This window comes from Aedes aegypti, chromosome 2 (genome assembly GCF_002204515.2).
Source record: "Aedes aegypti strain LVP_AGWG chromosome 2, AaegL5.0 Primary Assembly, whole genome shotgun sequence".
NCBI classification, from domain to species: domain Eukaryota; kingdom Metazoa; phylum Arthropoda; class Insecta; order Diptera; family Culicidae; genus Aedes; species Aedes aegypti.
This window is the reverse complement of record NC_035108.1, coordinates 458,734,394-458,758,385: the sequence shown is the minus strand read 5'-3', so window position 1 is coordinate 458,758,385 and position 23,992 is coordinate 458,734,394. Positions and strand designations below refer to the sequence as shown.

The window sequence follows — 23,992 nt, the reverse complement described above, 5'->3', positions numbered from 1 at the left end:
CCTGACTTTCCAGGTCAAAAATCTAATTCCCTGACATTCCCTGACTTTCCAGGTTTTTCCAGGTAGTCGACACCCTGCACTGTTAATGAACGTTTCCAATTTTGTACTAAGCTTCAATCAAGTAGTAGCTCCTGGGTTTTCCCAACATGACATATTTTCTCATCGCTTAACATTACTCGTACTCGTACCAAATTCAAATGTTCCTGGGTTCACCAACGATATTCTGACTGCTATTGTAGTAAGAAATATAGAATATCGTCAATGGATCTGTAGTAAACGTTGTGCTGATCGCAATCAGTACAAAAGGCTTCAAAATAGGGTCATTTGCTTGATTAATAAGGCTTAATTTGATTATCTTTCAATGAACATAGAATTATCGTCTTCTAACAAATAATATGGCGGCTGAAAGTTACTGCTTCAAATAACGACGTGGAATTTTGTGTAATACTAAGGACGAAATCAGCTCTTACTTTAGTGGTAATTTTACACGTGAATCAGATTACCAATCTGTATCCCCAGTAAACGTCGATGGGTTCAAGTTCACCTCTTGTAGTGAGTTAGAAGTTAGCATTCTGAGCTCACTATCTAAGGCTTTTGAAAAGATTAAAAAAATGCAAATACAAGGATTCAACGATTTGAACTTCTTAGCCCGTACCAATCCGGATTTAGAGCAGGGCGGAGCACAGCTACCGCACTACTCAAGGTTCATGACGATATCCATCAAACCATTGAAGAAAAAGCGTTAGCTTTTATACTTTTAATTATTTTTAAAAAGCGTTAGATCGAGTACCACATGTTAAGCTTTTGAATAAGCTGTCGACTCAATTTTACTTTCATCTTAATGCTGTAACAATAATTAAATCATATTTGAATTTACGCACGCAAGTGGTAGATGCTAACGGTGAACTCTCTAATCCAATCACTATCCTTTCAGGAGTACCTTAGGGGTCCCTTGCTTTTCTCATCATTTATAAACGATCTGCCATCCATTCTGAAGTTCTGCCTAATACACATGTTTGCAGATGATGTGCAGCTTTATTTCTGCAGGGTAATACCAATCAAGAAAGCGTAGCAGTGATCAATTCCGATCTTAAGCGTGTTCAAGAATGGTCTGAAAAAAATCTTCTTCCAATAAATCCAACTAAAAACAAAAGTCATGTATATTTCTAGTCAACAGGCTCGTGCATCTTTGCCTAATTTGTTGATCAACGATGAAATCATCTAATATGTTGACAAAGCTTCTTACCCAGGAGTGATTTTCCAAAATAATCTTGAATGGAATGTCCAAGTGAACTCACAATGCGGAAAAATTTACGCAGGTCTTTGTAACTTAAAACTTACCACTTTTATGGTTCTACTGAACTACGATTGTTCAAATCGCTTTTGTGGCCTCATTTTTCGTATGGTTTAGAATTGATTTTAAATTCTGATGAAGATAATTTAAAGAGTTGCTTTGAATCACGCTGAATATATAATCTTAACAGATATTCTAGAGTAACGCACTTATAACGACAACGTTTAGGGTGTTCCTTTTATAATTTCTTCAAATTACACTTGCTAACATTGTTCAAGATAATAAATAATGGGCCAAAATATCTTACTGATAAGCCGCAACCTTTCAGAAGCATCCGAGAACGACACTTTGTTTTATGGCAGCATAATTCGAAGCACTACGGTAATACTTTTTTGGTACGTGCAATTATTATTATACTATAGAATCAACTTCCTAACGAAATGAAAGTTAAGCGTTCAGTAACATGTTTCCGTCGTGAATGTTTAAGCTGGCTTGAAGTGAACGATGCTACATGTCAACCAAAGAGAGAGAAGTTAATGTTTGTATTGTTTGAATTTATTGAATGTGAACGGAAGTGGTAAATTTGAAGAACAAAAACAATACAGATTGTAGTAAATATCTTACGCTGCAAGTATTTTCATAAATAAATAAATAAATAAATTTTTCACAGAATATCAGACATAACTTGAATCCTAACACATATTTTCGAATAGTTTTTCTCATCAAGAGTTTTAAAGTACCGCCGTGCGAAGTAACATTGGGCCTAGGGGGTGATGGCTAGTATGGGAGTCAAAAATCTAACCCATTTCCATCCAGTGGCTATTTATAACGTATTCTTGAAGTTTGCCACATTGTTTTCATTATTCTGGTTTTATTTTGCTGTTAAAATCTTGACCCAAAGTCACCCTTATAGCCCAATGTCACCCCGCATGACAATAGTAACGATTTTACTAAATTGGAATTTTCGATGAAAAATTAGAAACTATTTATCTGAAAATCTAATAGCCCTACACAAATACTGTCTCCAGCAAACTTATTCATCTTGTCAATCTCTCCAACTTTGCTGAAGATACCATGAAGCTATTCCATCAATTTGATTAGCTACGTCAATTACAAAAAATACCGTAAAAAAATTCACTTCAGTCAAACCGATATTGCTTTTGAACTCGTGATTGTAAAAATTATTTAAAAAATATATCTTGAAATTCAAGTTATTTCTCAAGCACTGTAGAAGTTTCATTCAAATCGGTCCATAAATGACTCAGATTTAACCCTCTAAAGTTGACCGTTTTGTATGAAAAATCAAAAAAGTTACACAATTTGAACACCATCCTGACGGAAGTACTGATACAGCCTTTATACAACCTACGCATTCCTAGTGTACTGGTTTAGTCTTTACGTTATGTTAAAGGCGAAGTAGAGATATTGTTTTTTTTCAAAAATCATCTCAAAGTATAATGGAAAATCATCAAAACTAGCATCACTGCTGCCATAAAATCGCATTTTTTATGTATTATTCCCATATTAAGAAAAACAAAAGAAACATCTACGGAAAAATGCTTTAAAATTTGGTAGGAGGATACTACAAGAGTTATTCTCGCTGACACCGGCTAACTATTGGAACTCGGTCTTTCGAAATTTATACACGTTCGAAAGCTCCTGTCGTGTAAATAAAGAAACTGCATTCGGATAGTCAAATTGGAGGATCCCTCGGTAGTAATAATCAAAACCGTTTTTGAAGACCCTTCCATTTTTGATATTTTTTAGCTCACTTAAGCTGGCATAACACAGGCATTTCCTGAACAATCTCCTCACAAAACAAAAAAATTGAAAAGAGGAAACATATTGTATTATCATCAGAAAAACTGAATTTTTATGGTGCTCGCAATCACCGATTTCGAAACATCATCAGCTAGTTATACATAGAATAATATATAATATGTAAAAGTCAGATGTGTATGTTTTCTTATTCAAAAGTTATGTGTGATTTTGTGAAACATTTTTTATCACGTTGGTGATATCTGCGGTCATGTAGTGGTAAAATGGCATCATATACTGCTGTGATGTATTTGAATTGTGGAAAACCTTCATATGATCGCAAATTGCACCATCGCGATAATAAATGTTTCACAAAATCGCACATAACTTTTAAACAAGAAAATATATACCTCAGATTTATTCAAACATATTTCATAAGCTTTCTGCTGATGCTTTGAAATCGATGGTTGCCAACACCATAAAAATTCAGTTTTTTTTCTGATAAAATCCAATATGGCACCCCGTTATCCTGGCGTTATCTGTGAAATTCTGAAGAAAATACTTAGATTTTAGTAGAAGTCGTTAGATTTTGGTGGGGAATACTCATTTCTATACATTCAAGGTTTTCCATTGTAATCTGAACACTATCGAAATTCTATGAACTCTCTTCTCAATCCCAGGTTTCACATTGTAATCACACCAATTCCCAATGAAGTTCTCAAGGTTCCAAAGCATTACAAGTACCTATAGAATTAGGAATTTTAAAATTACTACTAGGACCTCACCAACACGGTGTTGATACCGTGCACCCCCGCTAATTTGAACGATACCTCATGCACGGGGTTAACAACGAGGGTAAACGGTACTACATACACAGAGCCACAAATCAACTTTGACTTCTTTTCACACAATTTGGCTGTTCCGTGGGATAGCCCAAATTTTAGTTAACTGATAATTTTCAATAGGTAACGTTCTTTTGAGATATCAATGGTTGCTATTCCGTGATTGACCGAAGTCAGTGAAAATGCACAAAGAATCAACTAGAAGTTCGGCTGGGATTGGCCATAATCTTCTTCAGTGTGCATAATTCAGTGTCTCTATTAATACATGGTCAATAACGGCGCCGGCCACGTCCTTGTAGTCAGGTGGGATTGGGGGAAGGAATGTTAGTGTGTAACCTTTGCTATTTGGAGACCGTGTTTGCCTCTACATCTCCACAAAGGTTACTGTGAGGGATGTTTGTTGATGGGGAGGATCGTTGGGTCACAGGATTCACTTTGATAAGCGATTAGACCATGATAAATAATTATTTGTGAGATATAAACATGCTCATATGTAAATATAATATTTTCATTTGATATGAACAATATCTATGTAGAGAAAAATTATGCCGACACTTGATGTGACGAACCTTTCAAAGATTGTTGAATAAAGTGAACCTTTCGCAAGTCTACACTTGTAGTGTCGAACCACTCAAAATTTTTTTATATTACAAAAATAAAGGTAAAAAATAGGAGTTTTGAAAAAAAAATTAGACATAGGTAAATACCCAAGTAACCATTGAGCCGTATAAACCGGCCCCAAGTCGGTTCTATAGTCGGTTTAAGGGCATGGCTTACAGGGCTAATTGGAACTATATCGTAATTTAGGGCTGCTATAAAGCCACTTTTGGCGAATTATTCGGCTGATAAACTGCCTACTCGTTCCGAGTCACTGAATCAGATATGTCAAAGTTTTATAGCATGCGGACTAAGAAAAAAAATAAAAATATTTTCTGCATCGTCTTTTTTTCTATGCTCCTCTTCGGTGTTCTTTTTTGTGCTTGTTCCAGACTCGAACTTACGTATTCAAGGATCCTATCGGATGATTTCCATTGCATTTTCCCACTGCTCCACCGACACACTAATGATTGATATCGCCCAGCATCATATATAAAGTAAAGTTATTTGCAGTAACCATCCAGCAGAAGAAAATTTAAGATGCTGGTAATGCCAGCAAGACCATGCAGATAGTTATTTAGACCTGGACTCTTTCATGGACATTTCTTACTACCTGGCTGGAGAATGCCCAGAAAGCTGACTAAATATATTCTCTCAAAAAGTAGATTTATGGTACCTCCCGAGATAAAGCTCCCACAAACGCTTTCACGATACATTTTGTATTTGTTTCCTTCCCGTTTCCTCCCATTTGCTCGGGTTGGGATACTCCCAAACCAACTTCATTAGCAAAAACTATATAGGGCAAAGGCATTTCACCAGTATTTTCTCTACTCACGCATTAATTTCATTTCAACAATCGTCAATTCAAGAGTCATACAATCATGTAAACTACGGTAACATAACTTGGGTAACATATATGAATCGGAAAAATTGTTCCCAAATTTCATCATCGTTCATAATTGTTTCGTTTTGGTTGAAATCTGTTTTGCTCTCTTCGATATAAACGTCAAGATATTAAGCCGTTTATAAGCATTGCCAGCCGTAGCATTCGGCTTATAGGCACAGGGTTTACAAGCCCTGTAACATAGCGTTATATACTCATATACGACTTATTTCAGGACTTGAAGATTACAGAGCCTACAAGCATTTGAAAATGTCTTATAATGCTAGTTGGCACTGCAGAACTGTTTAACGGTTCATATACCGCTTATAACAGTGCTTGCTGGTTACCTGGGTAATTTATGAATCAGAGTTTATGTCGACACTCACAGTGACGAACCTTTCAAAGTTTGTTGAAAAATCATATTTACGTCTCACCGTTGTAACGATTAAAGGTGCAGTCATACAAGTTTTATAGATTAGAAATAGTAACATGAAACGAGCTCACCAATTGATCCGTCATCCTTGAGCAGCAACAATCCATTTTCAGCTTCACTCGTTTTCTCGGCTATATAAAAGCACTCAGAGAAAATAGGCGCGCGACCCGAGAGGGAAAACAATTGACGACTTCTCGGGCTTTCTTGGCGCACTGCCCAGGAGCAAGCGTCAACGTCGAAAGATCAAAAAGAACAAATCGAACGCGGCACTTTTTCACTTTCACTCGACCGACGCGCGACATGTTTGATCTTGCCCTCATCGCCGACCCCCGCAGGAGCAAGCGTCAAGGTCGAAGGATCAAACACAACTCTCAATAGGCGTTCTTTTGAAAACAGCGAAAAAATCACCTCAGTGCCGAAAAATGTGGGTTAAAACAACTTAACTCACCTCAGTGCCGTAGTGGGTTAAAACAACTTAAATTTAGGTAAATTCGAAAGAACCCAAATTTGGTTATTCCACGGACGTTCGACGCTGGGTCGGTGCGTCTCTCTTTGTTTTTGTCAACATTGCTGTTGCGAGAGCGGCAAAACAACACAATTGTGGGTAAAAACTAAATGCAGTTTACTCAAATTTGAGTTGAAAGAACTTATTTTTCACGAGTGCTAATAATACTAAAAATACAACCTTGGTACCAATAATCTCATTCTTTTGAAAATTCCACGTGTTCAAAGGAGCGCGTTACTCCTTCTATCAAAAATTCCTAATTTTTTGGAGCGCAGAAATCGGAAACCTCTAAAAAAAACCGGAATCATTAAGTTAAAAGTAGAGTTACTATGCACGTGCTGCAGCCTTAGGTGCAGGAGCCTCATTGCTTGCAAGTGCACGGGCGCGCTAAACATTGTGAGACTTTTTTTGGTGCGCCTCATTTTACTTGATGTGTGTCTCATTGCGCTGTTTAAAATTCAGCGCAATAATTAAAGTGTCATAGCATGTAGGCAATCTACACACTTGCATAATGAGGATACCGATGGCGAGCCGTAGACCCGAGCAGCGCATGAGACGACTCTCCCCGAGAGCACATCACCTAACGCGCGTTTTAAAGAATTTTCGTGAGCCTCCGGCTAGCGCAGCACACTAGGATTCCGATGAGCTGAGAAACGGTTTGGTAGGAGGCTCGCCAGTACATTTATGTGCTCCTGAGAATTAGGTAACTCTAGTTAAAAGTTGATTTTAAAATTGTTTTAATCATACCTACAACGTTGAATACTCTCTGGGCTTCATTTCTGAGCAGATTCCGGTCAGGTACTTTTTTTCGTACCACCCATTGGTACCATGTCGAAGTAAATTATTGAATTCATACGCTTGTATTGTTGAAACAGCATTGGAACTTTGGATTGGAGCATTGGAACTAAGATTCCATATATTTTGTGAAAATGTCTTAACGATTACAATAGTTGCAGTAATTATTTCTTGAATGTTACAATTTAAGAAACAAGCCAAACATATGATTATCGATTGGCTACCCTATCGCAAACCTCAGAACCTCTGCTGTACAGTTCCGAATGTTTCGCAGATGAGCATAGCGAAAGGGTTGATGGGCCTCCGCAAAAGAAGGGAAAGTACAACCGAGCGCACAGCTGCGCCGAGTTCGGCAAATGCTAGAAACCCCACCATGTGGGATTTCAGTTCCAGTTGGTTTTTCTGGACGGCCTATCCTGGCGGAAATTCCATAATTATTTCCGCTTTCTCCGTTCCTCCTTTTGTGTGTACCCGATGTTGATGTTTATGGGACAAACCTTCAAACAGAATGGCTAATCCTATTCATATTTATTAAGTAAATAAAGTAATTTTGAACTTTCCCACTCATCTGGATGCGAATCCTGATTTGGCTTTGGACGCTTTCGTTAGGCGCCATGCGATCAAATTTGCGGGTACTTTGCAGGAGCCGGTAGATTATTTGGCTCATTTATGACCTTGGGATTTCTTTTCGTTCCTTACTTCATTGAATAATTTATTGCGCTTCGTTGATTTATGCATTTTGAATTTTTTTTTCAGAAACTTTGCCATATGGTGAACAGTTTTTTTTTCTTAGGATGCATGATCACACGATATGCTGCAGAATGCCCTGACGGATTAGAGCCTCGCACTGAAGCTTTGGCAAATAGTGCTGGCTATTCTTTTTCAATAGTACAATTTCACCGCTTTCCAGTTCGAACTTACCGTAATCAGTCAGACAGCGAACCTCGATAAACAGCGACTTCGGAGGTTTGATGTCGTTGGTGAGATTAAGCCCCGTCCCGTCTCCAATTGTCGCCATGTATTTGGCAAGCATCCGCGAGTAATTGTTGAACCACTGCAATTCCGGCTCGTTCAGGTTGGCTTTGATATCGGCCGGCAATGTGGCTCCCAGATGCCAGCGTACCTTTTTTAGCTTTTGAAGTCGATTGTGCAGGTAGACCATGAGGCAACGCTTTTGCCTTTGAATCAACTTGTGGCGGTACATGATTAGCGGGAGATATTTGTGATTACCGGTTCGATTATAATCCATCCTGGCAAATTAAAGCGAATATGAATGTTCTTGAATATTGGTTCTATTTCGATAATGATTACATTAACTATTAGAACTAGAGCTTCTAATAGATGACTGATTTTATATTGATAATGAATGTCTCTTAAGTAATTAAGAAATGCGAATGTTGATGCATGAATAGATTATGTTTGTAGGTATTATGTCAATAGTCCTAAGCCTTGCTGACCACATGAGCCCTATCAATGGTCTCATAAGATGGCACGATTGAATAACATTTTGCGGTAATCCACTTCGCGGTACGACGTTTTACGTTTAGTACTATTTGGCTGTCTGTCATTTCGCTGTTTGTATCGGGATGTTTCATCTTAATAGTGTAATTCTGAAGAACAGCCTATGCTCAAAAGAAGGGAAAATCATCGATTAAAAAGTTATCAGTACATGGCTCCATAGTTGAGGTCGAAATACGCATACCTGGATACAAAGCCTAGTGGAATTAAATGATATAGTACTAAGTTCGGTTTTTCATTTATTTATTTATGTTATTAGCAGTCAATGCCAAAAAAGCGTCCTAGAATTTCAAGAATATTCTTAATAATAAGAATTGCTATTTTAAAGGTTCTAGCATAAAGTAGAATATTCACTGAATTAAGTACAAATTCAACAATACAATGCTTTTTCAACGAACAAAAAATGATAGTGCGACTTTCTAAGATAATATTTTAATTGATAAACAAATCAAATTTCATAATAGTTATTTAAGCAACAAGTTACAAAATGATGATTGCCGAGTTGGATGATTACGTCGAGTGCTGGAAAATTCGAGTTTTGCAACGAGTTGCATACAAATTTTTTTGCAATTACGAAAAACGCCGTTGAAGTTGAATTATTTCTAGGAACAAACATGATTTAAGAGAATCCACATGGACGTCCACGCGTAGTAAAAGCCTAATATTTTTCAATCACGTAGGCTGTGATGCACTTGAATGACTGTCAAGAATTGTCATGCCTCCATTGCTAGTCTATATTCTACATTTAAACGACAAACCAGGTAAAACGCAGTTTTACACAGTTGTCTATTTTATTGTTCACCAATTCTTCATGTGCCGATCACGACTTTGTAAACTAATTACCTCCTTTATGTCTGCTATATGATCCAATTCCTAGCCAGAATCCCTATATGAATCGAGTTTGGATCATCCGACGGATGTAAAATCAGAGTCGCTAGTTGATGAAGTCTGCTGATTTTTCCAAATTCTATTAACACTTATGAATGGAAAGATGGTAAAAAATTAAATCATAATCAAGGAGGGAAATCTAGTGATCATGATAAAACAAATGATGCATCGTGGTTGTTCTTTATCATGCGATCATAGCAAAAACGATAAACCCTTAGTCGTCAAGCCATCACAACAAACTCCGCTCCGCGAAAAATGAATCGCTCGGCCTGTCGGCTGACGATCAATTGTTTGCGAATCAAAGTCATAACTTTGGAGGATTTTTCTGATTGCACTCCACGATTTGTCTCCTGTCCTGCTTGTCGTTTTTAATCTGAAAGTCAATCGTGCATGGTATGTGAGAAAGTTTATCCGTGAATTTTGAATTGATTCGCATTAATCGCAACATGTTACAATATCCGACAAACACTTTGTCCTACGACAAACAGTGTTCATCGGATGCTCGATATATCTTGATTAGCGTGCGTGGTGAGGTGTTGAAATCATGTTGCTGCAAGAGCGACGGCCCTCTTGGTCCATTCAGATACCGTGTTGTTTGTCGTTAGAGCTGATTTTTTTCCATACTTGGTCATAATATTAAAGCAATTTGCTTCAGACATTTGAAAAGTCATCAAAACTTTAGAACAAAATAAACGATTCAAGATCATTTAAAGTATTGTAGAATGTCATGCTAAAAGTGAATTACTAAAAATTATTGACTGAAGTTTAGGTGTACTTTGAAATTTGCTTTGTTGATAAGAAAAGTATTTAAATTTAGCAAATAGACAAATAAAAAGATGTATTTCTTACTTGGTAATTTTGACTTTGAATGAAAATGTTTTTTTATTATGCTTTTCTATTTCATCAAATAAAGCTTAATGGTGAGGAAAAAATTGTCATCGTTTTTCGTTTGAATTTACACTGAGAGCAGCGTTGCTGTTGAAAATACTATACTGCCCCTCTTTGCACAACAGTCTCATGTTGGAAAACGACAAACTGAGAAAAAGACGATTGAAATGTGGAAACAATTTCGCTCCATTTTGAGTCTTTATTTGGCCTAAAATGTGTTAAATTGCTACATATCACTGTTTGTTGAGTACACGAACAAACCTAATAAATTTCTTTTGAATTCAAGTTGAAAATTTGCCTTATGCAGCCCACAGACGCTCAGACGGTTTGACCAACATTGACTCCGCCCCCAAGTTAGTCAAACCGATTTATGTTGCTGCAACCGTTTGACCGACTGTCAAAGTTTGTTGCAGCAACACCATATTTCTTCGCATGTTTTAAATGCTCTCAGCAAGCCTAGTGAATATGTGTTTGCTATTATTTTTTTCGATTTCTTTGGCTGTGGGGGTGAATACTTCTATGGCAATAATCGTTGTGAGAAAGAGCAGAACTTTCAGAATACAAATACCGGAAGATATGGATATTGAGGAGGAATTACAATTACAACTCGCACGAAGTATTCCGGCAGAACTCTAAAATTATGAGGGATCTATATCGGAGATTATTCTGAGCAGTCATCGATATGAGAATGGCTATGGTAGTTTCTTCAAAGTTTGTATTCGGAGTCTTTAGTGGTTTTCTCTAGTTATTCTACTTTGAAGTTTTTCCAGAACCATTGATTATACTAGGGATTCCACCAGAAAGTCTTCCTGGGATTCTACCAGGAATTTCATCAACAATTCCTCTAGAAATTTATCCACAGATTTACCCAGAAATTCCTCCGAGGAAAATTCTTCAGGCTGGCTTTCTTCCAGAGGTTTCTTCAAAGATTCCTCTGCTAATTATTCAGGGTTTCCTCTACTGATTCCTTCAAAGATCAAAAAAATCCTCAAGTGATTTCTTCAGTAATTTTTCAGAGTTTACTTCAAGGCAGACTTCAAGAATTCTTCCGGAGATTGCTATCACAATTTTTCAAAGATTCCTTTATTTCCTGTAAAAGTTATATCATTATTCAGGAATCACATAACGTATTATTTCAGATACTTCTCAATAAATATATCACCAGAAATTCCCATAAGAATTTCACCAGAACTTTTTTCAGAGCTTCTCCTAGGACTCCTCCTTAATTTCAACCAAAAGGATTTTTTTCAGCGATTCTTTCTTGTAATTTTCTCTACAGAGTCCTCCAGAGATTTACCCAAAAACTTCCAAGGGATTTATTCATCCAATGCTTCCTTCAAGAATTCCTCCAAAATATCCTCCACTGATGTATTTAGGAATTCCTCCATCTAAACTTCAAGAAATTCTATACAGATTATATAAGGATTTTTTTTTCCTGCGCTTTTACTAGGAATTCCTCTAGAAATTTGTTTCAATAATTCCACCAGGAATTTCTACTATGCATCAAAAACCTTTCCCTAGGAATACCTCCGAAAAATCCTTCAGTGATTGACCCAAACATTCTTCCAGAAATTCCAACGCGATTTTTGATAGAAATTTCTTCAAAAACTCCTACAGAAATACATGTAGAGATTCACTTCAGGAACTCTAACAGTGATTCCACCCAAAATTTCTCCAAGGATTCATTGAGGAATTCCTCTTGAGATTCCACCAGAAAGCTTTCGGGAATTCAGCAAGAAATACTGCAAAAGAATTCAAAAAAACTTCTTACACGGGATTTCACCAGGAATTCCTTTAGAAATTCCGCTTGCAATTTTTCGAGAGGTTCCCCCAGGTTACTTTCAGGGGATTCTTCTAGGGAATCTTCAATAAATTATCTTATGAATTCTTCCAGTGTTTCCTTAAAAGATTTTTATTGTATCCCTTAAGGGAACCTACGAGGCATTCGACCTCGAATTTTTGAAGGAATTACTTCAAGAATCTACCGGATATTTCTCCGAGAATTCCTAAAGGAATTTATCCATCAATTCCTTCCAGTATGTCTTTGGGGGATTTTTTTTTCCAATGAATCCACCAGGAATTGCCTGGAGGAATTTCTGATGATCCTGATTTTTCTGGTAAAGAATTTCTAGCGAAACTCTATTGATATTCTTAACCCTGGAAGAACTCATGACGAAATTTCTAAAAAAAACACCATTCCGGAAGAAATAGTTAGAGAAAATACTGGTGACATCTCTGAAGGAACCGAAGGATTTTTTCCAGAATGTTTTGGAAGAACTTTTAGAAGATTTTCTTGAATTTCCGGTGAAATCACAGGAAAAATATTGGTGGAGCTTCTGAAAGAATTTTTAGTGGAACCCCTATGAGAATTTCAGCTCATTCCTTGAAGATTTTCCTGATGGAAATCATGGAGAATTACCTGGGCGAATTTCAGATCCAATCCATGGATGAACGTCTGGTTGAATCCTTAGAGAAATTCCTGGAGGGTTTTTAGTTGGAATATCTAGAGGAAATCCTAACGAAATTTTCGAAGCAATTCTTGGTGGATTCAATGAATGAATTCTCAGAGGAATCGCTGAAGGAATTCCTTTTTTGAATCCTAGGAGGAACTCCTCATAGAGTCACTTGAGGATATACTGATGGATTCCCTAATTACTTGTGAAATCTTTATAAGAAATTGTTGGTAAAATTGCTGAATGATTTCTGAAAACCCCCAAGAATCTCTGAAAATATTTTGTGAGAAATTCCTTGAGAAATTCTTGATGGAATCTGTAGAGTTATTCCGGTGATAAAATCTTGAGACATTCCCGGAAAAATCTTAGGAGGAATTCCTGATAACCCTTGAGTATACTTGGAGATATTTATTCCTTGAAGAATTTTGGGAGGCATCCCATCCGAGTGGTTAGAGTCCGCGGCTACGAAGCAACGCCATACTGAAGGTGTCTGGGTTCGATTCCCGGTCGGTCCAGGATCTTTTCGTAAAGGAAATTTCCTTGACTTCCCTGTGCATAGAGTATCATCGTACTTGCCCTACGATATACGAATGCGAAAATGGCAACTTTGGCAAAGAAAGCTTTCAGTTAATAACTGTGGAAGTGCTCATAAGAACACTAAGCTGAGAAGCTGGCTCTGTCCCAGTGGGGGCGTTAATGTCAAGAAAAAGAAGAATTCTTGCAGGAACTCCAGATGAAATCATAGGAGGAACTCCTGATGAAATCCCTTGAAGAATTCCCTATGGAATTACTATAGGAACTCCTGATGAAATCCCTGGAGGAATTCCTGATATAATTCCTGCTGGAACTCCCGATAGAATGCCTACGGAAATTCCTTATGATATCCCCAGAAGATCCTGATGGAATTCGTAGGTGACCTCCTGATATAAACTCTGGAGGAACTCCTAATAGAATCTCGGAAGAAATGCTAGCTGGAATCTCTGAAGGAACTCTTGATGGAATTCCTGGATGAACTTGTGATGAAATCCTCAGAAGAACTCTAATGGTAGCCCTAAAGGTACTCCTAATAGAATCCCTATTGGAATTTCTGATAGAATCCCTAGAAGAACTCTTGATGGAATCCTTGGAGGAATCAGTGGTGAATCGTAACCTCATTTTCTACCTGTTCTATGATTCTAAAAATGACTATTTCGATAAATTTAGAATAAAAATAAAAAAATAATCAAAGAGTAAATTATTGAAAACGTCCTTTCTAGCAAATCTCTACTCATTGCATGCAAATTTGATGCTGAAATTCAAGAATTTATATTCGTGGGACAGGTAGATTTGAGGTTAGGGAATCACCACTGGGAGGAATATAAAGATATTGTAAGAGGAACTCCTGATAGTATCAGGAGTCCCGATGAAATCTCTAGATGAACTCCACATGAAATTTCTGGAGGAATTCCTGATAAGTTTCCTGAAGGAACTCCTGATAGAATCTATAGAAGAACTCCTGATAGAATCTCTTGAGGAATTCCGGGGGAAATCTCAGAAGAAACCCTGGAGGAATTCCTTGGAGAAAATCCTAAATATATTGTTGAAGGAGCGGCTGATGGAGGAATTTCTGATGAAATTCGTAGATTAACTAGGAAGGAAATCCTGATTGAATCTTTGGAGGCAAAGATGGAATCCCTGGAGGAACTCCTGGTGAAATCTCCAGAAGAACTCTGATGAAAGCCCTAAAGGTACTCCCGATAGAATCCAGATGCAGATACATAAATTCAGATAATATAGATACAGGAATCCCTGATGAAATCCCTGGGGGAACTTCTGAAGGAATCCTTGGAAGAATTTGTAAAGATGTTCTTGAAGGAACTCTGTATGGAATCATTGAAGGAATTCCTGTTGAAATCCCGAGAAGAACTCCTAGAACTAGAGCAACGATGGACAGAGTCCATGGAGGAATTCCAGGTGGAATCTCTGAAATATTTTCTTCTTCTTCTTCTTAGTGTTCACTTCCACAGTTATTAACTGAGAGCTTACTTTGCCAATGACCATTTTTGCATATGTATATCGTGTGGCAGGTATGAAGATACTCTATGTCCTGGGAATCGAGAAAATTTCCAACCGGTAAAAGATCCTTGACCGGTGGGATTCGAACCCACGACCCTCAGCTTGGTCTTGCTGAATAGCTGCGCGTTTACCGCTACGGCTATCTGGGCCCCCTCTCTGAAATTTTGGAGAAACTTCTGATGAAATCCCTGAAAGAATTCCTGATCGAATCTCTGGAGAAATTCCAGATGGAATCCCTGAAAGAATTCCTGATGGAATCCCTAGCTGATACCCCCAGAAGAATTCTTAATGGTATTCCTAGAGAAACTAGAATCCCTAGAACTAGTCCTGATAAAAACCCTGAAGGAACTGCTAAACGAAACCTTCGTGAAATTTATGATTGAAGCTTTAGAAGTTCTCCTGATGGAATGCTTGGATGAAATTGTGTTTAATTCCCTAGAATAACTCCTGACCCAGACAACCAGAAATCGCATGAAAGTTCACGTTACAACTCGTTTATTCATACTAATTACATCAAACTCGCTAAACACCGTGGATAAACTCGACAGATTAATGAGTTTCCTCGCATAAAACACTTCTTTTCTGAGTTCATTTGTACATTTTGCTTCGTCCCGTACACACGTACAAAGTAAATCGGATCAATCCGTAGCAGCTGTCAAATCATCATTTGTTATCATAAGTTAAGTCGCATAATATTGCAGGTTAGTTCGGTAGAATATTTATACACTCGCATTGTATGTTATTATTCATCACATAATATATGCACGCATATCGCCTCCACTTTTGTACGTAGAAGGCCGTTTCGCAACATCTTATAAATGAAATTTTGCACATATAGAGCCTCCAGGTGAGTTCGAAATACGTACATTTTGGTTGTCTGGGGATTCTAGAGGCCTTCCTTAGCCGAGTGGTCAGAGTCCGCGGCTACAAAGCAAAACCATGCTGAAGGTTTCTGGGTTAAATTTCCGGTCGGCCCAGGATCTTTTCGTAATGGAAATTTCCTTGACATCCTTGGGCATAGATGATACTCTACACTACCTGCCACACAATATACGAATGCGCAAATAACAACTTTGGCAAAGGAAGCTCTCAGTTAAAAATTGTTGAAATGCTCATTGAACTCTAAGTTGAGAAGCAGGCTCTGCCCCAGTGAAGGCGTAACGCCAAGAAGAAGAAGAACTCTTCATTCTCAGAGGAATCACTGATGGAATATTTGTAGGAACTCCTGATAGAATCCCATAAGGAATTTCAGTTGAACTTGCCGGTAGGAATTTATAAAGGTATTCTTACAGAAGTTTCTTGTTAAATCACTAGACAAAATCTTGATTGGATTTCTGGAGGAATCCCATCTGCATCGGTAGTTCATGGGACGTCGAAGCTTCAATTTGACATGATGACGTCGATGTTCGTGCAACATCCCTACAGATGGTACGATCGGTTCGTCAAACATTTAGCTCCGCCCACCGGTGGTTTGAGAAAAATCAAACTCGTTTGATTTTGGCCGACCGATTCGTCAACCGTCAAATTGGTTTCACAAACTGTCAAATTGGTTCGTCAAGCAGCATCACACACGGTCAAACATAGCACCAACATGAGCATCAACCTGGGGGCGGAGTCAATGTTGGTCAAACCGTCTGAGCGTCTGTGGGCTGCATTAAAATGCACAAAAATCGCAGCGAGACTGTTATGCGATTATATACAATATAATATACCAATGTAATTGCATACCAGTCCCATCATGTTCATCGGCTCGTTCGACAGCTACTAAAACACTCATTGTTATTAATGCACTGATTGTTTCATTTGGTATTTATGTTCTTTGGCCGTAAAAATTTAGTTATTATAGTACAGTCAACTCTCAGTAACTCGATATTAAGGCGACTATCGAGTTAGGGAAATATAGTGTTAAAGAACACAAAATCAGGGTAACTTTGGTTGAAGGGGCCATCGAGGTATCCATGAAAACCCACATTTACTACACATTCTATAACTCGATATCGAGATACGGAATAACGAGTTACGAATAGTATACTGTATGTCCATGGATGAATCACCAGATAAAAAAAAACATCGGATTGAATGATTTCTCAAAACAAACGTTATGATGTGGAATGCGCTTACAGTCATGAGTCCCAGTCATGAGAGACCCAGATGATCATCTTTTGGATAATGCGGAAATGGAATCCGATGGAAATGATTCGAGATGTTCCAGAACAACCTAGCTAATCTGTTATATGGGAGATCCAGAATGACGAAACAAATTTTTCAGGCAACTTCTGCAAGCCTTGACCGCAGATCTAAAATACAGTGGCTCGTGGGATGTGCCGAGCCAAAGTCTTTCTGTATTCTCCCAATTAGCAGATGAAGCAGGTTGCTGATTGTTTTTATATGGAAATCTTGTTTTTGCATTGAAAAGTTTTTATTTTGCACACTTACAAGCAAGTACTCCTTAAGTCAATTTTACCAATTATCGAAAAAAGCAAAACTAAGTTTTAGTTCGATATTCCTGAGCACCAGCAAAGAATCATTACAAAATTTAAATAAAACATGTAAAATGAACTTTATTTTATTTTATTTTTAGTAACAACTCATTTGTTTTTATTCCCCTCTTACCACCCAAATGATTACCTACGGACATAAAAGAAGATTAATATTTGTATAAGCCTTATTTAAAATGAAAATTTGTAATGCATCGTAATTGAATATACATAATGATGTGTGATATCCACTAATTTAAAAATATTTTCAAAACAACGTGAATACATGACATTTACAATGTCGTAAGCAAGCGTGTATTAAATACAGTCAAACCTCCATGAGTCGATATCGAGTCATGGAACAGAAATGCTTTGGAAAGCTGTTTGAGCGAATCATCATAGTTACCATGAAATTTTGTTTAAGTATGGTTCCATGAGTCGATATTAAGACATAGAACATCGACTCATGGAGGTTTCACTGTATAGTTGATTTCCCTTAACTTCGCTACACATCAGTGAATATCGAGAGTCCGAATGTAGTACTAGAAGTGGTACCCATTCTGAGCCAGTGATACGGACTTTGATGTGACTGTTATGCGAATATTTTCAAGATGGGACAACACAAATGGGGTTTGTTTTTGTACAAGTTAGGAACAAAGGCTACTTTTTTAGCAGTTTTTATCGATCTTCTGACGATGTTGAGTTGATTTATGCAAAAAACGCAAATCGGTCAAAAGTCGACATGGGACTGTTATACGATTATGGGCAGTATATCAGAGGGTTAAATTAAATACACAACGCCACTTGATTTGTGCAGACTAAATTCGCATTTATTTCAAATATTTTGTGCACTCGACAAAAGAAACTACTATATCATGGTTAAAAACTTGCAGCAAGCCAGGATCGAACCGAATATCTGGGGATTGTTAAGCGCGAACGCTTACCGCACGGTTATTGATACGGCTAGATGGAGAGGGAACAAAACGCAAATAAAAAGCGTTCATGATACTGGAATAGTTGGAATAGTAAATTTAAAAACTTATTCATGGTCCTCATCAAGGGGAGGACAGCTTTGCTCTGAGCAGGCTATGTTACTCACATTTGCTCCAAAATCAGCAAATTCACTATTCCTACTGTTTGATTAGCTGCGATCTTGCATATGTTGCATATGGAAGGAGCCGGATTGAATTATCGCTACGGGAAAGGGACAGCACTTGGATTTACCAATTTATTAGTACCAAGTGATGTTCCTGCCTAACTTTATTTGTTTCCATGTTTTGTAAAATGCGGATAACGTACATGTGAGGGATTATAGGGAGTAGATGGTTTTAGGAACCTTAATTGTAATGTTAATACACACAATCTTACAATGACGGGAGAAAGGGTCGAAAACTCGCCAAAAAATCTCATGTACGTTATCAATGGATGGCCACAAAGACGATATAGAAATCAATAATAATATTAATAATAATTCATATAAATAACTAGCTACGATGCAGTAGTAAATTAAACGTATTACTTTCATATATCAAATGATAGATTAAATGCTTCGCCAGGCAAACGAATACGAGTAAGGGTCTAGCACCACGTATTTTTTTCCATTGAGGCAACTAATTCATCGCTTGTACTTTTCTGTGAGTACTTCTATATCAACGCGACTATGCGAGGAGAATGCTTACAATGAATCAGTGACAAAGCTGTCACGACACTGCAACAGAATCCTTGCAAAATGTTCACTTTATATTTAGTCAAAGCTGAAAAAAAAAGTTTTCATTCAGCAAAAGACCACTAATGAGGATTATGGGCTGCATACGAATACGATGGCACGGTAAATGGCTGGGCATGGACTCATGGAGTACCATTTGGTACCTCGCATACGTACAGGAATAAAATAGACCCTATTGTGTGGTCAGATCTTATAAGTGGAACGCTATGAATGTGCAGTACTTTAACACCTCGCTATTTCTATCAAACATAATACTGTCGTGCTTCTATACCGTCTATGAATTTGTGGACCTGGAATTAAAAGCCACTTATTTCTAAGGATTATTTCAATTCTTGATGTTTTTTTTTTCAAAATAGCTATTGCCAATTGATTTTTTAGATTTTATTTAGATCTTGATGAGCAATTTCCGGTTTTAGAATTGATTTAAAATCTTTTCAAAACTATAGGATCATAACTTTAGTAATTTGTAATTTGAACTTTATTATAAACGATAACCTGTTAGTTGAACTTTACATCGGGTCAAGGAAACGTACAGATATTACATTGAGAAACATTGGAAGGTAATAACAATTTCTAGTTACAATTAAAGCTAAAGTGTACTAGTCGTCTCGATTTCTTGGCAATCAAAGGAATACCAAGTAGAGCTACATGGTATAAGTCTCCAAAATGCCACAAGAGAGTATTACAAAGTTTCTATGCGGTAACCTCTTGAGAATTCTTCTAAAAACCTCTGGATGGCTGCCGGACGAATAAAAATAAATGAAAAAAAAAAACAGATAAGAACCTCACAAACAAAGGATGCTTATCTTGCCCCGCCAACCCCTATGGACACTTGGAGGTTTTATAGCAGTCCAAGTTTGTTTCATACGCGCTTTACTTTTAAAATTTAGGTTGTCCATTTAATAGATTGCATTTAAATAAAAAACGAAAACTTATACATAGTACTTACGCATTATTGTTATTATCTTCATAGATTTGATTGATATCCTCAAGTGCAGATCGAACACCTTCGCTCTGGAAAACAGAAAAAAGTACAGCCATCGTTCTTTGTAAATGTTCCATAGTCCCACCACCGAAGCAGATCTATACTTACGTTGAACGGAGGAATGGTTTCGGTTGTCCTCGTCAGCTCCCGGACCAATTCGAAAGACCGGTCAACCATTCCAATGAACAGTGGTACACTCTTCTGCAAACTTTTGTGTCTTCAAATTATCGAATTATTGTAAAAAATAACTACCAGGAATTCCTAATAAACGCACCCAAGTCCGACTCGGGCAAGGACATCGATTACTGTTTTTGATGAATTTCTTTTTTTTTTTTTTTCTAGCTGTCATCTGGCTTAGACCTATCGATCCATTGAGCTCTCGCCGAGCTGTGTCACGATCACGTGCCCAAATTTGCTGGTTGAAAATACTGCCGTTTGAGTTTGCTGGGAACAGCTGATCTTTGTTTATATTTTCCACCAGCACTCTTTAAATAGTGTTGGTGACATGTAACGTGTATGTACACGAGCGCAGAAACCACTATTCAGCCAAGTCTTGTGAAGTGTTGCCAATTATATCAATTGAGAGTTTAACGAACGCGAGATTTTGATTCACCTTATTTGAATAGTTATTGCACTGTTAACTAGCGTTAAGTATAGCTATTAGTAGGAAAGTAATTATTAATGCTAATTTTGGAAGATCTCAAACATTTTGTTTTATTGCTTTCAAGTATTGGACTATTGCCATATATTCAGCTTCATTTTTTTTAGCTAGAATTAATTGAATAGGGGTTTTATTTATCAAATTTGGATAGCAGATTCTAATTGCATTGTATTTTGGACAGTCATATAGTAGATGCGATATGTCTTCGGTTTCAGAACATAGGTCACAACGGTCATTAGGTGTCAATTTCCATTTTGCTAACCTGTCTTTCGTGATCATGTGACCGGATCTGATGCGGGATAGCATAATGGTGTCTAAAGTTTCAAAATGCATATTTTGAAACCATGGTTTTGATGAAATTTGTTTAGAGTGTTCAAAATGAAACTTCCCTTTTTCAGTTGATATAAGTGAGTATTGTTCTTGCCATATATTGAGAGTCTCGTTCTTAAGGATATTTAACAAATCTGGCAAGGTATAATTAATTTGCTCTATAGCATTACGGGTTGTTCCCAGCTTGGCTGCATTGTCTGCTCTGTCATTACCTAGTAAGTTAATGTGTCCCGGTATCCATTGGATGTAAACTGTTTCTATTGATGATTCCTCTACTGTGTTAATTAATTGTGTGATCAAGTAATTCTCTTCTTGTTTTGGGTTATTTAACAAAGTGCAAGCACTTTGCGAATCTGTTAATATGGTCAATTTTTTTATTTTTCTAGTATCTGCATATTCTATTGCTCTTATAATTGCTATTATTTCTGTGTTCATGATTGTAAACCCTGTTTTCAATCTATGACTGTATGATATTTTTTCTATGGGATCATAAATACCAAAACCCGGAATGGAATTTAGGAGTGAACCGTCTGTGAATATTAGGTAAGTATTTCTATATTTTGACTCGATTAATTCTAATACTATTTGTTTTTGAATTTCTATTGAAAGATGTGATTTTTTTAAGTTTTCTATTTTATCGTTAATTATGAGCTTTTTTCCTAAGACATTTTGGTCAACCAGTTCTATATTGTGTGCAAGTTGTGAATAATGGAAGTTGTTTATTGAAGCTATTTTTTCTAAGTATGATATATGTTTAGGTAGATAATCAAGTTGCATTAATTCTGAAATATATTTAATTATAGGATTGTTTCCATAGAAAATTATTTTGGCTATTTCTTTGGCAGCTAAGATTTCGGCTCTTAACTTTAATGGTATTTCACCTGATTCAAACAGTACAACGTTGTTTGGGGTTGAATTTAAAAATCGCATTGAAGTTCTTAGTGCTAAAAGATAAACTGTCTCTAATTTTTCAAAGTTTGTTTTGGCTGCAGCAGCTATTATTGATATTCCATATTCTAAAATAGGTCTTACTATTGATTTTGTTATTTTCAGCATTTGTTCAGGGTGGGCTCCACTACGTTTTCTTGAAATCATTTTAAGAATATTGATTTTTTGTTTGCCTTTACTTCTAGTATGTTCGATATGAGATTTAAATGAAAGCCTGTGGTCAATATGAATACCTAAGAATCTGTGAATGTCTTTAATTGAAACTGAGTTATTATTTATTTGTATGTTAATATTAGGATTAAATTTATTTGTAAATGCCATAGCTGCAGATTTTTGTGGATTGAGATCAAAACCCAATTTTTTGAATTCTGTACTTAGTTTAGTTAAAAAACGGTTCATTTTATTCGAAGCCACTGCTATGCTGAAACTTAAAACTATTGCCGTGAAGTCATCTGCAAATTGTATTAGTGTTTCGTCTTCTTGAGCAATTTTGTGTACAATTTTTGTATAGATATTAAATAAAATAGGAGAGAGTGGACATCCTTGTGGAAGTCCACTGTTTGTTATTTGAGTTAATTCAGTTCCGTCATTTAATGTTAAAATTGTTTCTCTATGTTTTAAGTAATGGAATATCCAGTTAATTATGTGAATGGGAATTTTTTCTTCTCTAAGTGTTTCTAAAAGTTTATTTACATTTACATTATCAAAAGCTTTTGATAGATCTATGAATGTGGCTACCATGACCAAACCTTCTCGTTTTGAGTGTTGGACCATAGAGACTAAGTAATTAACACAATTTACAGCAGACGTATGTTTTTTGAAACCAAAGGAATTGAGAGGAAGGATATTGTTTTTCGTTATATATAATGTTAATTCTCTTTTAACTACACAGTTCATAAGCTTCAGTAATACATTCATCATTGCTAAGGGTCTATATGAATTGGGATCGTTTGGATCTTTACCTGATTTCAATAATGGTACTATTTTTATTTTCCTCCACTCATCCGGGATATTCCCAGAGTTTAAAACTTCTTCCATCAATTCAGTTAGTCTTATTTGCAAATTTAAATTGATTCGTTTCAATATATAAAAAGATAGAAGGTCAGGTCCTGGGGTAGAATGATCTTTTTTTGAATAAATGATTTGTCGTATTTCTCTAAAATCTACTTTAATGATTTGCTGGGTTGTAACTGGTGTAAAGGAAATTTCTTTAGTAATTTTGGGAAAGTTGATATTCATAAATTGGGTTGCTAATTGTTCATCGTTAAGCAAGCTTAAATTATTTTTAGATGGACGTCCTCCTCCAATCATTTTAACTGTATTCCATAATTCTTTTTGAGACATATCCGGATTTATAGAGTTGATCAATTCTTTCCATTTTTTTCTCTTTTCGCTCCTAATTTTTCTTTTTAGTAGTGCTCTTTCTCTCTTAAAATCATTAAAATTATTTATGGTTTGGTTTTGATAAAAAAGTTTTAGTTTATTGTTTTTAGAATCCAGTAATTGTTCTATTTCTTTTGTCCACCATGGCTTCGGTATTTTTTTAACTTTTCCTTTATTAAGATTGTATTTTGAGGAGTTTATCTTTTCTGCGAGAATTGGAGAAACATCATCTGGAGTATGAATCATTTGTGGTTGAATTTGATTAATTTTATCTATTGCTTGATTTTTGTTAAAAAACTTTGATTGGGTGTTGTAGCTACGTATTGAATTATCTATTTCTAATTTAATTATTTTGTGATTGCTGAAAAAATCTTGATTAAGCACTGTCCATTCTGATTTGCATGCGATCTCTGGAGAAGCAAAAGTAAGATCTATTGCCGAAGGGGTGGTGTCTGGTGGTTTTATTAATGTATTTGATCCATCATTTAATAATACTAAACTACTGTTCTCTAGCAAATGATCAAGTAATTCGCCTCTTGGACAATTAGAATGAAAAGGGTTCCATAATTTATT

At 36.5% G+C, this 23,992-nt stretch overlaps 1 protein-coding gene across 1 annotated transcript; it reads right to left on the bottom strand.

The window, feature by feature from the left end:
- Positions 1-7,832: 7,832 nt before the first annotated feature.
- On the bottom strand, positions 7,833-20,417 carry LOC5565920 (DNA replication complex GINS protein PSF1). The gene is made up of 3 exons (XM_001650218.2): positions 20,206-20,417; positions 20,062-20,126; positions 7,833-8,357 (listed from the first exon to the last, which is right to left on the bottom strand). The coding sequence occupies exons 1-3, from the start codon at positions 20,272-20,274 to the stop codon at positions 7,910-7,912; spliced, it is 582 nt and encodes a 193-aa protein (XP_001650268.1). The 5' UTR covers positions 20,275-20,417; the 3' UTR covers positions 7,833-7,909.
- Between the last annotated feature and the right edge of the window lie 3,575 nt (positions 20,418-23,992).

What these genes read in the sequence shown, in the direction of transcription:
- LOC5565920 (XM_001650218.2), bottom strand. Translation starts at nt 20,274, where the DNA reads ATGGTTGACCGGTCTTTCGAATTGGTCCGGGAGCTGACGAGGACAACC. An exon ending in AAACCATTCCTCCGTTCAAC is followed by an intron (nt 20,127 to 20,205) that starts GTAAGTATAGAT and finishes TCTGTTTTCCAG; the next exon opens with AGCGAAGGTGTTCGATCTGC. An exon ending in GAAGATAATAACAATAATGC is followed by an intron (nt 8,358 to 20,061) that starts GTAAGTACTATG and finishes TTAATTTGCCAG; the next exon opens with GATGGATTATAATCGAACCG.